Raw genomic sequence first — 13,849 nt, 5'->3', positions numbered from 1 at the left:
ACACAACAGAAACAAAATTTTCACAAAGTAAAACATCTTCCAGTTTTCCATGAACTCTGACATTTCCTATTGTTTTGTATTCCTATTCTATTCTGTTCTATTGATTTCAATTAAACATAACGCTGGTCACAACCCATTAAATTGATTTCACAATCCTGTTATAGGTTATAACCCAGAGATTGAGCACTATTTTTGTGCTCTCTCTATATGCTAAAGTGATATAGCAAACACAAAAACCTGACTCTACCATTCCCACATTAATCCTTTTGAGAGACCTCCTATTGCCTACTGGATAATGTCCAAGATCTTGACAAGGCATGCATGACCCTCTGGCAACTTGCCAGCTCTTCAAACTTCATTTCTCCCCATTTTGTCCTGCACTGTCTACCCTAGCAACCCTCATCTCCTTCCTATTTTACCCTTGAGTTTTCTCTTTCTGGTTTTCTCATGCTCTCATCTCCATCGCCATTTTCCCCTAAAATCAACACTTGGGCCATGGCAAATAAAATGTCTACCATAACAGGAGTATAATAAGATTTCAGAGATAACTGAAGAAAGGGTAAAGAACTATAATTTGGGGGTTGAAATCGTATACTTCCTTGTAGCTCCTGTAGTAACCAGCACAGTGTTGATAAAATAGTAACTATTCAATATTTCCTTCACTGATTCTCAATTAATCTTTTCTTCCCTACATTATTACTTCCCTATCTAAGAACCAATCTTTTGCTTTCAATACCAATTCCAATTTCTTCTACCTGATTTTTAAGACCACCCAGATGTGGCTCTATCTATTCACTCTTTTTCTTTTTTTTAAGATTGCCACCTGAGCTAACATCTGTTGCCAATCTTCTTCTTCTTTTTTTCTCTTCTTCTCCCCAAAGCCCCCCAGTACATAATTGTGTATTGTAGTTATGGTCCTTCTGGTTGTGTATCCATTCTCATTTCATAATAACAGCTTCCCTGGCCTGCCCATCTCTTTGCTGTCTTTCTTCTGTTTCATGCTTCTTTCCTCAAGTTCTCCATCTTACTAGCAATGTTTCTCTCACATTTTATACTCATTTTCCATCCCTTCTACCCACGCCACTTTTCCATTCAGCTATTTATTTTTGAGATCCAGTTATACCTCTAAATTCACCCAAAGTTGTCTCATCATTTCCATGAGTACTTTATGCATTTTTCTCTCTTTATCTTTCATAGGGGATAATAGTTCTTGACCCACTGGGTTGTTGTGAGGATTAGAGGAGTTAATACAGATAAAGTGCCTGCCACATAATTCATGCTCATAAACGTGTATTGCAAACTCCTTTGAACTTTCCCATCCTAAACCTTTGCTCTATGTGACCATTGCAGATCACTGAACACTTGATAGTTTTTTTGGTTTTTGTTTTCAAGATTGTCACCTGAGCTAACAACTGTTGCCAATCTTTTTATTTCCCTTCTGCTTTTTCTCCCCAAGACCCCCAGTACATAGTTGTACATTTTAGTTGTGGGTCCTTCTAGTTGTGGCATGTGGAACACCACCTCAGTGTGGCCTGATGAGCCGTGCCATGTCCGCACCCAGGATCCAAACCAGCGAAATCCTGGGCCGCCGAAGCAGAGCGCACAAACTTAACCACTCGGCCCTGGGCTGGCCCCTTGATAGATTTCTAATTGCCTTACAGTTGTAGGACTTCTGTCTAAAGCTTGACTCTAAATTCCTTGAGAACCAAACCCCTGTCATATAATGTGCTCTTACCCCATGTCACCCAGCAAGTTGATAGAAAAGTGAGAGAAATAGAGATAGAGAAGAGATAGAAAGTTGAGAGAAAAGTGAGAAAGTGGTCAGTTAGTAATTTGTGCTTGATTTCTTGGTATAACTTACTCCACAAAATCAGTGTTGAATTATTCATCATCACCATCATCATAGACCAAAACAAGTACTCCAGAAGTTGTTTATTTTTGGATATAAAATATACTTTGGTAGTGGCATTCAAGTACGTATGAATCTAATATTATTGGTACTCATAACAATTCATACAAAATAAGGAAACCACACTGAGACAGCGCAATGAAAATCTGTCTGTTTCCCTTTTTTTCTTACCCCCTGCCTAACTACATCCTATTCTATGATAGGAACACAATCATTTCCCAGATGGAAACAGTCTTCTCTATTTTAGTGAATGTCAAATGAGGCAACAGAAGAGTTAAACAAATAACTAGATGCTGAAATAAAAGTTTTCCCCTTTCTTCTCGATAATCTGAATCAAAAGAGTAACCACAACCTCACTCTGTGTTACGTTTCTGCAAACAAATTCAAGAGGATCTCATCTACTCGGTACCTGCAGAATCAGTTTGAACATCACACTATATTGTGTATGAAGGCTGGAAAGGAGTGGCGTGAAAGAGAGGATTTCTGTTTTACTATCATTTGAATCAAACACATAACCACCACCTCTAAACTATGGAAATGATCCTGCTCATTAGAAAGATCTCTCTCAGCTTCCTATGGATTAATAATTCATTTTTCATCAAATCTTCACTCATGGGATGAATTTAATATTTTAGAGACACATACTAACCACTGGCTGAAATTTAGTATAAATGTATTTCTTAGTGTTAATAGGAAAGTAAGCATTAAGTTAATTTGCTTTTTGAGTGAATATGAGAAGGTTATAAGTGTAAATTGCCAAAGAATAAGTTTTCATGACAATGACGTTTACATTTTTCTTGATGCTTTTTAATGGCTTTAGAATGTTTAGATATTACTTCTCTTATGCCCTTTAGAAAGGCATATGTGGGTTAAGACCTATTGTAGGTGATTTTAAAGAAGAAGGAAGAGTTGAGCATCTTCTACATGAGCACTTCTTAATTGTTAGCTGCTTAATAAAATGACGTGGGAACTTAAAAATGCCTCAGGCATGCTCATTGTCTGGACCCCAGACAATTGTATCAGATTCTCTGAGGATAAGTTTGGGCATCCATATATATTTAATAGCTCCCCCAGGTGACTGGAATTATGTCAAGAATCTATGAGGTTCATGATCTTTTTATATGGAATGTGATTCTCCTTTCATTTGTAAAGTGATACAAATTATAGTATAGTCTTATTTACTAAAAATTCTCCTACTCCCTTCACCCCGCACACTCTACCACTATCTACGTAATGGGAAAGCTCAGTTCTCCCTGAGATAGCCAATGCCTGCCTTGCAATCCTTACTTGCTCCCTTTTTCCACACTTCCCCTCCTTTTGGTTCTCCCCACACCCCTCTGCACAAGCTTTCCCATTTTATGGGCACCGCATACAAATAAGAATTGTTGCTCCTTTCCTTGCTGCGTCAATGGCTGCTCTTGTGCAGGAAACAGAGGGGGGCTTAGCAGGACTCAGACAAGTTAGAGGGTGGATGCGCCGGGGAGCCACGGCCATCCGGATAAAAAGACTTGATAGTAACAGGGGCCCCTCAAATTGAGGAAACATCTCAGATCGTCTTCCCATTTCTCGTCTCTTTTTAATAATACTTAGCCTGAAAAATATTGTGTTCCTTTAAACCAGTTATCAACTCTCCTTTGTGTAACTTGAGTCATTTAATCTTTTTGATTCCACTAGGGTCAGGATGATGACCACTGAAGTTAATTAAATTACAATGAAATATGTAAAGTCCTTCTAAATAGCCACTTAAAGGATACATTTCAGGGAAAAAAAATCTTTTAGGATATAAACAATAACAACACTAAACTAAAAGTAAGAAAATACATAACCTGAAAATGCAAATGAAATCTGGGAACTTAGGCAGCAAGACCCTATTCCTTGTCTCTTAACTCTGGCTTATTGAGGGCAGGGACTAAGTTTTATTTATATTTGCATCCCCTGCATTTAGCACTATGTCAGGCTGAAACAACCAGTATATGTTAGTGGTATGAACACACTTTTTCTTATAATCACAAATCCTGCTTTTCTAGAGATTTGTCTTATTTAACTAGCATTTAATTATAGGGATATATCTACTTTTATTATTTTATTTTTGAGGTTAAGAGAGGCGTTCATTTTGTATTTTCCTGCTATGTAAATTTGCTAGCATTTAAAAAAACATCTCTTATCATTAAGTAATTATTAGTTATGGTATCCCTGGATGGAACAAAGATGGGAACAATCAAGTTAAAAATTGAAATGTTTAATCCTGAACATACAGAGTTCAGCAGTCAGTTTATACCTGACAACTACAAAAAAATGAAGTATTTCTCGCATAATAATTTGTACGTTTAAGTGAGAGCTTATATTTTTGTCAGAAGCAGCTAATGGTTCAAAATAGTGTTTGATTGAGATTACTCCTTCTGAAAGGGGGTATAGTGTAGAAAGCAATGCATTATTTTGGCCCCTTAATTTAATTGAATTCCAAATATCATTAAAAGAAGACTAAATTTTTAATGTTAATCAAAGAGAAAGTGGGATATGAATTAAAACAATGATAATAAACATTGAGTTGGGTAAAATCCTTTGGGGTGCTAAAGTTTTAAGTTAAGTACATGCGGTACAGGGAAATGAGGTACTTGAGAAGTACAATGACAACTTATATATAAATTTAGAGTTCTTCAAGTTTTCCAACAAGTAATTCTGATATCCTATGGGAAAGCACCTTGTAGTTGGGCACTGTTTATTATCACTCCTACTTCACTATGTTCTAAGGGGTTAAGAAAGCTGCTGAAGGTCACACATCACCAGAAGTGGCATCAAATACATAGTGTGACTTTAAATTCATCAGCTCCACTCATCACAGCTCTGGACCCATTTGGCCACCTATGGCTCTATGAGCCAGATAGATGGAAGTGCTTACTGCTAACTTGATGGAGGGGCAACGGCAGGCATTTGAGAACCGACCAGTGGTGTGGCATAAATCCTTTCTACGCAGAATGGTCCCACCAGCATGGACATCATTTGGGAGTTTATTTGAAAAGAGGCATCTGGTGCTTACTACAGACCTAACACATCAGAATCTGCATTTTTAGTGATATTCCTATGTAATTTTATGTACTTTAAAGTATAAAAAGCAATAGTGTAAAGAATTCCAGATGTGAAATCAGGGCACTAGAATTCAACCTCAGCCCTACCACAAACTGGTTGTGGAACTTTAAGTAAGTTTTTAAGACTTTTTAGAGCATGTAGGGGAGTAGAATTTGCTATCCAAAATGTGTCTCTTGCTTGATTATTGTTAAGAACAAAAGACTCAGGAAGAAACTTTGAACTTCCCCCTAACTGGCTAAAAGAATTTAAAATAGAAGGCCTATTTCAGGAAGGAGCTATCACCTTAGATAACTATAGTATAATATGAAGTAGGTGTGGTAGACAGGGAGGAACCTAGCAAGGTCCATTTGATCAAAGTCCTTTCCATGTCCCATTGTCTCTGCAAGGCATGGCAAACAGTTGTTTACCAAACATTTGCTTTTCCATTTCCATGTGAACTGCCTTCCTGCCCTTTGAAATCCCAAACTATTACCCCCAACATCTTCTTTGGTCTTTAGCTGAATATGATATTTAAGGTGATGGCTTTGGTCATTTTGGAGATTACTCAGTTTTCCTGGGTTTCTCCCATGTATACTTGCTACTAAGCTTTGTTTGATTTTCTCCTGTTATTCTGTCTCATGTCAATCTAATTCTTAGACCAGCCTCTAGAGGGTAGAGGAAAATTTATTCCTCCTCCACAAGCATCAGTTTCTTCATCTGTAAAATGGGGACGATAATATCTATCCCAAAGGTTTTTGTGACGATTATTTGAATAAAAGTGCCCAGACCCCAGCAGATGTTTAAGAAAGGTATGCTGAATCCATATGCAAACCCACAGATGTATAAAAAGACAGCTCAGGCACTCAGAGAATTTGGTGAATTCTCGATTTCATGATTATGTTGCACTAAAAACTAACTGTGTTAGAATCCATTTAAGTTAAGCTTTCTGGGATATCCACATTTCATGCCCTAGAGATTTGCTACAGAATTATTCTCAGCAGAGCAATTATAGGTGAGGCTGCCCTATAATGAGATATCCTTGCTAGTTCATTAAATAAACCCCCTTGGATGGGCTCCAAAATGGACCTGCCTCATATCAAATTCCATTACACTGGAAATAATCTTATAAGGCCCTGGTGTGGGTTCAATCGTCCTGGATACCTAATGTTTACCATAAAGGGAATGTGTTCTAGAACAATGATTCCCAAAACTGGTTCTCAGACCAATGATTTACTGATTCAAGGGGGAAAAATAATAAAGCCAATTTAGTCAACTTTTCATAAAATTAAAATACAATCTATTTAAAAAATACCCTTTATTCTGAGTATGCCCTTTCTGTTTTCTATCTTTTTTTATTTTTGGTCTTAAACTGCTCCAGATTTTTATAAATAATAATGGTATTAGGTGATAATTTTTATAATGTTTTTACACAATACAAATACAATGTCACCCCTCTCCCCCAATTTTTAAAAAAATTTTATGGGTCCTTGAAATCCAAAAATTCTGAATCACTGTTATAGAAACAACTGCTTAAAAGGAAATGCTTTTTTATGAAGTTAGTGTTGGGCATAGAACATTTTAAATTAGGGACCAAACTAGTACAGAGTTCTAATTAGAGGGCCAATCTGTTCAATGTTGACGTATGACAGAGGAGAGTATTCCTCACACTGCGACATGCACAAGGACCACTCTTGTGCACTGCATTTTAGCAGATCTTGATTCTGCAGGCCCGGCACAGTCCAAAGTTCTGTATTTCCAACACACTCACACTTAGAGTAGCAAAGGCATAGTGGTTAAGCTGGTGCGCTCTGAAAGCACACCACCCTGGTGCAGCTCCTCGATCTACCATGTCCAGCTGCTGACCCTCAGCAGGTTACTTAACTCTTGGTTTTCTCATTAGTAACAAAATAATAATAATAATAATAATCCTATCTCATAGGTTTGTTGTGATAATAAAATGCAACCATGAATGCGACATTCCCAGAATGTAAAATCCAGTACCTGACACATAGAAAGAGTTCCATAAATGTGAGTTATTACTCTGACTTTGCAGATCAGTGACTGGAGCACCAAGATATTAGAAAAAGATTAGCACCTCCAGGGGTTCCTACGTGATGAAATCAGAAGAATTGAAAGTTCTGGTTGGTAAGGGATAAGCTGTGTGCTGTCTTCTTTGGCTAGTTCAGTGAGATTGTTTGAAGCTGTGAATCTTGAAGGGTGTATATAGATCTGTTCTAATTCGAAAGGTGGAAGCCTATTAATTACTATGATCCTATGAGTAAGATTGAAATGATGGTATTGTTTAGGTTGAATGGTACAAACTTAGAAGAACCTTTGATAATTTCTTGGAGTGTTTTTCCTATTAGTGGCAAGAAAAATCTGATTAGCACATTCTCAGACCTTTATGTTTTCTATAAGTCTTTACTTTGTTAATAATTTTTCTTCTCCTCATGAAAGTGCAACTAGAGCGTTTATTAATTAATCTCTTCCTATTTGTATTGACAGCCAAGCAATTTATTGAATAGTGGTGTGTACTGCCTAATATGCAAATACAACTGCATGAGACCAGTGCTCTGTATTTTTCCTTGTAGAACCCTTACTATTTTTATGGTGGGTGAATTTATATAGTTGTCCTTTAAAAATTACACGGAATAGCATCTAGGCATGAAAACATGATTTAATATGAATTTGTGTTTCTATCTTCAGCTTATACCTTTTGCTCTATTGGTGTGACTTCTGACGTGAATACAAACACAAGAGCAAACGACAAAACTTAACGAAGATTGATGAGACAAGGACTAATCTTACCTACATAACTGGTTCAACTTTATATAGGGAAAAGAAGGCATGGAATTAATACTTTGTCAAGAGCACGAGGAAACCAACATGTAAGCAGAATATTCCTAATGGGTTTCTTAGAGGCATTGGAAATTATCATGTCAATTAATAAATATTCATAAATCTCCAGGGCCTTTCCCAGTTTTTACTTTCCTATTTCTTTTCTCTGGTCTTACCTTTAACCATAACCAGCCTTCTGTGTACTCGTACAGCTGACTTTGTACCACCCAGTTGGCAAGCATTTTGTATGCCTTACAATCTCTCCCACGTAATAAGCACTCTATGGGAAAGTTGCTGGTTATCTTTCAATATCCATTGACCCCTTCTTCCTCAGTATTAGGACTCTGAATGTTAGGGCCAACAGGAATAGACTATATTTTTCAGCCTTCCTTGTGGGTTTGTGTGGCCACATGATTAAATTTGGGTCAATGAAAAAAAAATGGAAACGGTGTGTGCAACTTCTGTGAAGTGTGCTTATAGAGACACAGTGTGCCTCTCTCCTTCCTTTTTACCTCTTCTGCCTGGCTAGAATGTGGATATGATGATACTAAGGAGCTACCATTTTGGATCATGAGGTCAAAACCACATCTGGAGGAACTAAATAGAAGCTGGCACCTTGATGATCATATCATACCAGCACTTAACAACCTAAATTTGTATGTGAGAAAAATAAAGTCCTATCTTTCTTTAGACACCATTATTTTGAATTTTCTGTCACTTGCAGACAAAGCTAATCGTAACTTATACACACTCAAATATTTGTTGATGATCTGTCTCTCAGGTGTGATACTTAACATTATGCCATGGTATCTGTCATCCATCCTGTCTTACTCAAAGCCTTTAAAAGGGAGAGATCCATTAAAGAATACCTGAGAACATTCAGTATTGAAGAAGTTAAATTTAGGAGAAAAATTTAGGAGAAGAAAGGGTTAAAGGAGTTAAAAATCTTTTTCCATTCCCAGTAGCTTTGGTTTATTAAGAGACAGTCTAGGTAAGATTTCAAAGTTAACTTCCGAGATAATTAGACAAAAGCTAGGGCAGATGTCTAAGCTAAGTTTTGGTCCCGAAATAATTACCTTTGTTAATTACCAATAATTAGTGTCAGCATCCAAAGGTTTCCTAAAAACCCTTGGGAGGGGGGAGAGGGAGAGAGAGAGAGAGACAGAGAGAGAGAATGTGCACAAGAGAGAGTTCTGACTCTCTCAGAACACGAGCATTTGTTAGTACAATTATTTGGGGCCATTAAAACCTGATTCAAATTTTACAATTTTGAACACTGGGTATTTTGGAAAACTGGATATTTTCTTCCAGTTAATGTAGATATCTTTGGCTTCTACCTAGACTTAATATGAAGGTTGTATCATCATATATATATTGAAATTTACATCATTATTATAGATATTAAGTATGTGTTAAATTAATATATATCTTTTATTTTATGCCTTTTTCATTGCCCAAGTGATTACTTTTCTTTATCTATAAAATTATACCTTTAACCCTGCCCTTTACCCCCCTCGAAAAAATTTCAGCTGGAAATGGCCCTAGCAGAAGTGCCAAGGGTCCTTCCTGGCAACCTTCTTTAGCATCCTTTCCTCAGTCAGAGGTTGCTGAACTTTCACTCAAAAAATAGCAGAGTTCTCGGTGGTTTGTGAATAACTTAATCTGAGTGGGCGTGCTTTATATCGTTCACAAGTTTACATAGTGCATCACTCTTCTCTTCTTTGTGTAGATGACCCTTTACGAGGACACAAGTATTTCTAGACACATCTATTGGTTTGCTAGCTCATCACTTCATATATCTAGGGGCCTCTTTTTTGTTCTTAGACTTTCTTTTTAATATTTCAGGGCACCATTGTCTGGTATTGTCCATTAGTAATTCACTGTAGAGGCAGTCATTTTAACTGGCAAGTAACCATGGAAATAATACTTTACTCTTTAAATCTCCATCACAAACATCTCACATTTGACTCCTGCTCATGTCCCCCTTCCCATGGTGGATCAATCACTCCTTTATGCCATCTCTATTTAATTGTTTCCTGCTTTGTTGCCTTCACCAGACTGTTAGAGGAAAGGGACCACGTCTTAACTCATTTTTTATATCTCCAGTGGCCACCAGGCATATCTAGAATGCATTGAAAATTTCTTGTAATTAATGAAATATGCAATCACCAATATTGCCAGCCTAATGGGACTTCTAGTTATACACTTTGGTCTTTCTATAGGTTCAGTGAGTCATGAGAGGGAGAAATTTTCCCACTAACTATTTTGTGTTTTAAAGGTGATTCTCAAGTTTCTTTTAGTCCATGGGCTATTTCTTTATGCCAAGATATTGGCAAACTTACCTGTTTCCAAAGAAAAAAAATAATGATTCATAAAGCTCACTAGAATGGGAAGGAAAGGGAAGTTTGATGATAAAGTAAAATGGTGTTATTTTGTTTTTAGTAAGTATCATGTATAAATTATCAGCCCATGTTAAAAAGTAAAGATGGCTACATTTAATCATGAAGACTACATATTAAAAGGGGACAATTCATATACTCATTAACTGCCTACTTCTAGGGCATCTATATTCTACCCACCACCGTTTCACTAAAACTTTATGGCTTTTATAGGTGTACATCTAAATTACAAAACCAGCTACATTTTTATATATGCTACCATTCACCGCAGGGTTTGTTAACAGAGAAAAAGCATAAGGCATACTTTTGGGGTGATTTCTATATGTCAAGTACACACAGGTATATTAATTTCAGCATATCTTATTTGCTTACATAAACCGAGAACCACATAATCCTGTTATTATTCAATATTTTCACCCCATAATCACTGCTCATTATGGTATGATCAGAGCTGCTCAATGTAGTCCCAACTCTCCATTTCACAGCTTCTCATCACCAATTTATATTTTCTTTAATTCCATACCTCCAATGCTGTTCTGAACTGTCCTGCTGCCACGGCATATTTCTTTTGTCTGTAGCAGGAGCTGGCATCCTTTAAGGCTACTTGAAGCCATTTGTCAATCTGAGGCAGAAAGCTGAAATGAGGTACATGCAAGGGGTCTACTATTTCAGCAGCTTGACACGTTGGCTGAATCCCAGTGGACACGAAAGTTTCTACAAATTCATAGCTCACATCCTCTTCATCGACATAGACCAACTTCCCCTCCACATCCATGATGTTCTTTAAGGGGATGTGAGGCAGAGGCATGGTCATCAACGGGCTGTCAAGTTCCATTATCTTTGCCTCTTTCCTTCCAGCTGGCTTTTCTTCACCTTCTGCCTTCCTTTTAAAGGCCACTTTCTCTAAATCATTGCTTTGTTTTTCTTTGATGCTCTTTGCCATTTTTATTCTTTCAACTGTGATTTCTACCTGTTTATCCCCACAGGTTTTCTTAATCTCTTGTGACATTTCCAGGATACTGGGTGGGTTTGCTAAGGTGGACATTTTCTTGCTTGTGTTTATCTTTGGAACAAGCTGATCCGGACAGACCTTATTAACTGTATTCTCCAAACCCCTACTGCTTCCTGAATCCATTTATTCCTCCCTGAAACTCCTGTAAGGATGAAAAGGGTGAGAAGAAGAAAAAGAATTAAAACAATATTTTGAAATTCCAATGGTTTAAGACTATAGTGAAATTCATTTCAAACACTGTTGTACTCATTTACAATTTATAATTGTAATACTCAATTATAGGTATTTATCACCTTAAAGTAAGGCTGCATGTGCATCATCTGTTGACTGTTTTACGAAGGAAGTGTATGTTTCCATCTCAAAACTCACCAAGAATTTGTCGAAAACACATTTAGACAATGTCTTAAAGAATGATCATCTATAGCTGAACAATATTGAATGAACGTTTTTAGGGGGTGCTCAAATTCATCACATAGGAAAATCTTATACTTAGCCACTGAGGTCAAAAAAGACAAAAAAAAATCCATCTCGATATTAATTTCCTCAGAAAGGCAGGTGGTCTAGAACTCATTATAAAGTATACCGCTAACCTGCATAATAGACTTGGGAGTCTAAAGAAACCACAGCTGCTTCCCGTGAAAAGCTTCCAGAAATGTTGTGAGCACAATGTTTCCTCGATTAGTTTCTTCTATTAGCAAAGAAAATCTCAAGTTTAAGCAGCTTTAAAGATAACTATTATTCAGAACTGACTTGAAAGTAGAAGAACATGACCTTCAATCTCACATTAGATGTGCAGCCACATATTCATCTTGAGTCTACTGTATTAATATTTTTGTAGCAGTGGTATCAATACTGTCCCTTATATGATGATGAGGCATTTTCCTAAATCACTAATGTTCAGAACAACATAATAACTAACAGTCTTTTGAGTCAAAGCTTTCCACATTCTATCTCTGCTTCTATATTAGTTTCAAAATATAAAACGTCCTAAGATTTAATGATTATATAGTATGGTTAGTGCCGATTTTTTAAGACTCTTTTACCTATCGTATTCTGTCCTGGAAACAACTCTGTAGGGTAGATAGGAATAAGGATGATATTTTTCAAAGAAACTAAAGGATAGACAGGTTAAGTTGCTCATCCAAGTCACACTGTTGGTCATTAGCAGAACCTGGATTGCTATTTCTCTCCTGGGACTTCCACTCACTAACTCCTAGCCTAGGGTTCTTCCTCTAAAGCATGCTGTTCTTCAGGATAGCGAATAGCAAATTTATATCAGAACAAAAAGAAAAGAGAAAATGCAAGAAAGAAGGACTGAGTATGATATAAGACAACAATGAGATTAAAGCTAACACGCTTGCTTCTTTTCAACTACCACAAGGACAGTGCCTGACTCAAAATAAAGTCTTTGAGTAGCTTCTCAAAATTTATGCTTTTGTTAATGTTGTTGATTATTTTCATTTGTTTGAAAGGTAGCAGTTTGCCTACAGAAACCCTTTAAAACACCCTGAACTTTGACTCAGTAATTCTTAAGGGAAGCAAAGGAAGAAACAAAATGGTACATAAGACTCTAACCTCTGAGGCACTTGCCTCCTCCCTGCCATTGTACATTTGTGATGTCAGAAAGGTTTAGGTCAAACATGGACATATCAGAAATTCTGCTATGATGATCTCATATTATCTCACAGGAAAGACTGAGTTCCAGTAATTCCAATAACAACTATCCTGGATTCCCCACTGATTTATACTAACATGTTAGAGTTGTGTGTATATGGGGGGAAAACACATAAAAGATTGAAATTTTTGCATCTGTGTTATACTCAGTACTGAAGGAGACCATCAAGGCTGGGGATGATGGGCCCCATCAAGACAGCTTTACTTTGGGCAAAGCCCTGTTTTCTTTTCCTCTCTTAGAATCATTCCTGACATCCAATTCTTGCATCTTTTGGACTACTAATGTGGCTACTCAGAGTGGGAAGGAGAAAACTGTCTTGACCATGACTCTATGTTATGCTTGCTCTTGTGCCACACATGATTCGGATTGAGTAAAAGTTAGCTTCAGTCCTTGAATTGAGATCTCTGGTGGATGGACGCTAGGGCTATGTGTCTACACCAACAAGTTCCTCTCAGTAGCAGAGATGCAGAAACGGAAGTAGCACAACTCCAACACCCCATATATATGCTGTATGGTTTTTTTAGTGTCACGTGAAATTTTGAGTAAAATTTATATTCCACAGTGTGGCTAAGTTCCAAATAAAATTTGATTCCTATGAATACTATAGAAATTATATTTATGTTCCCCTCTTTGTCCAATGTTGCCTGTGAAGTAAAAGAGATGTGAAGCTCTTGAAACTTGTTTAAAGTTCAAAATATTTGATTCGAAGGATCTCAGATTCATATTCATTCTTACAAGTGACTGCAAAAAACTCTAAAAAGGAAATGTTGGTGGGTGAGCTATTCCAAAATTTTCACGGTACCTCTCAGGTATATTTTCTAAACTCTCTCTCTACTTTAAGCACCAGTGGCTAAAATGTGTTAGAATATCTGTAGTTGGTTGTTATTAGTAACATTTTGAGCCTCGACGGTAGCACTACCTATCTCTTCTGTATTTATTTCACATCTCTT

The 13,849-nt window shown here is 37.0% G+C and overlaps 1 protein-coding gene across 1 annotated transcript in view; it reads right to left on the bottom strand.

Annotated features, from left to right (window-relative positions):
- SPATA16 (spermatogenesis associated 16) overlaps positions 1-11,347 on the bottom strand; it is a 198,464-nt gene extending 187,117 nt beyond the window's left edge. Inside the window, exon 1 of the mRNA XM_046657802.1 lies at positions 10,736-11,347. Within this exon, the coding sequence (XP_046513758.1) occupies positions 10,736-11,347 (612 nt within the window). The remainder of the gene's footprint in view (positions 1-10,735) is intronic.
- Positions 11,348-13,849: the final 2,502 nt, after the last annotated feature.

The sequence above is a fragment of the Equus quagga genome, chromosome 4, assembly GCF_021613505.1.
Source record: "Equus quagga isolate Etosha38 chromosome 4, UCLA_HA_Equagga_1.0, whole genome shotgun sequence".
Taxonomy (NCBI): domain Eukaryota; kingdom Metazoa; phylum Chordata; class Mammalia; order Perissodactyla; family Equidae; genus Equus; species Equus quagga.
The sequence above is the reverse complement of the archived record's forward strand: the minus strand, read 5'-3'. Positions and strand labels throughout refer to the sequence as shown.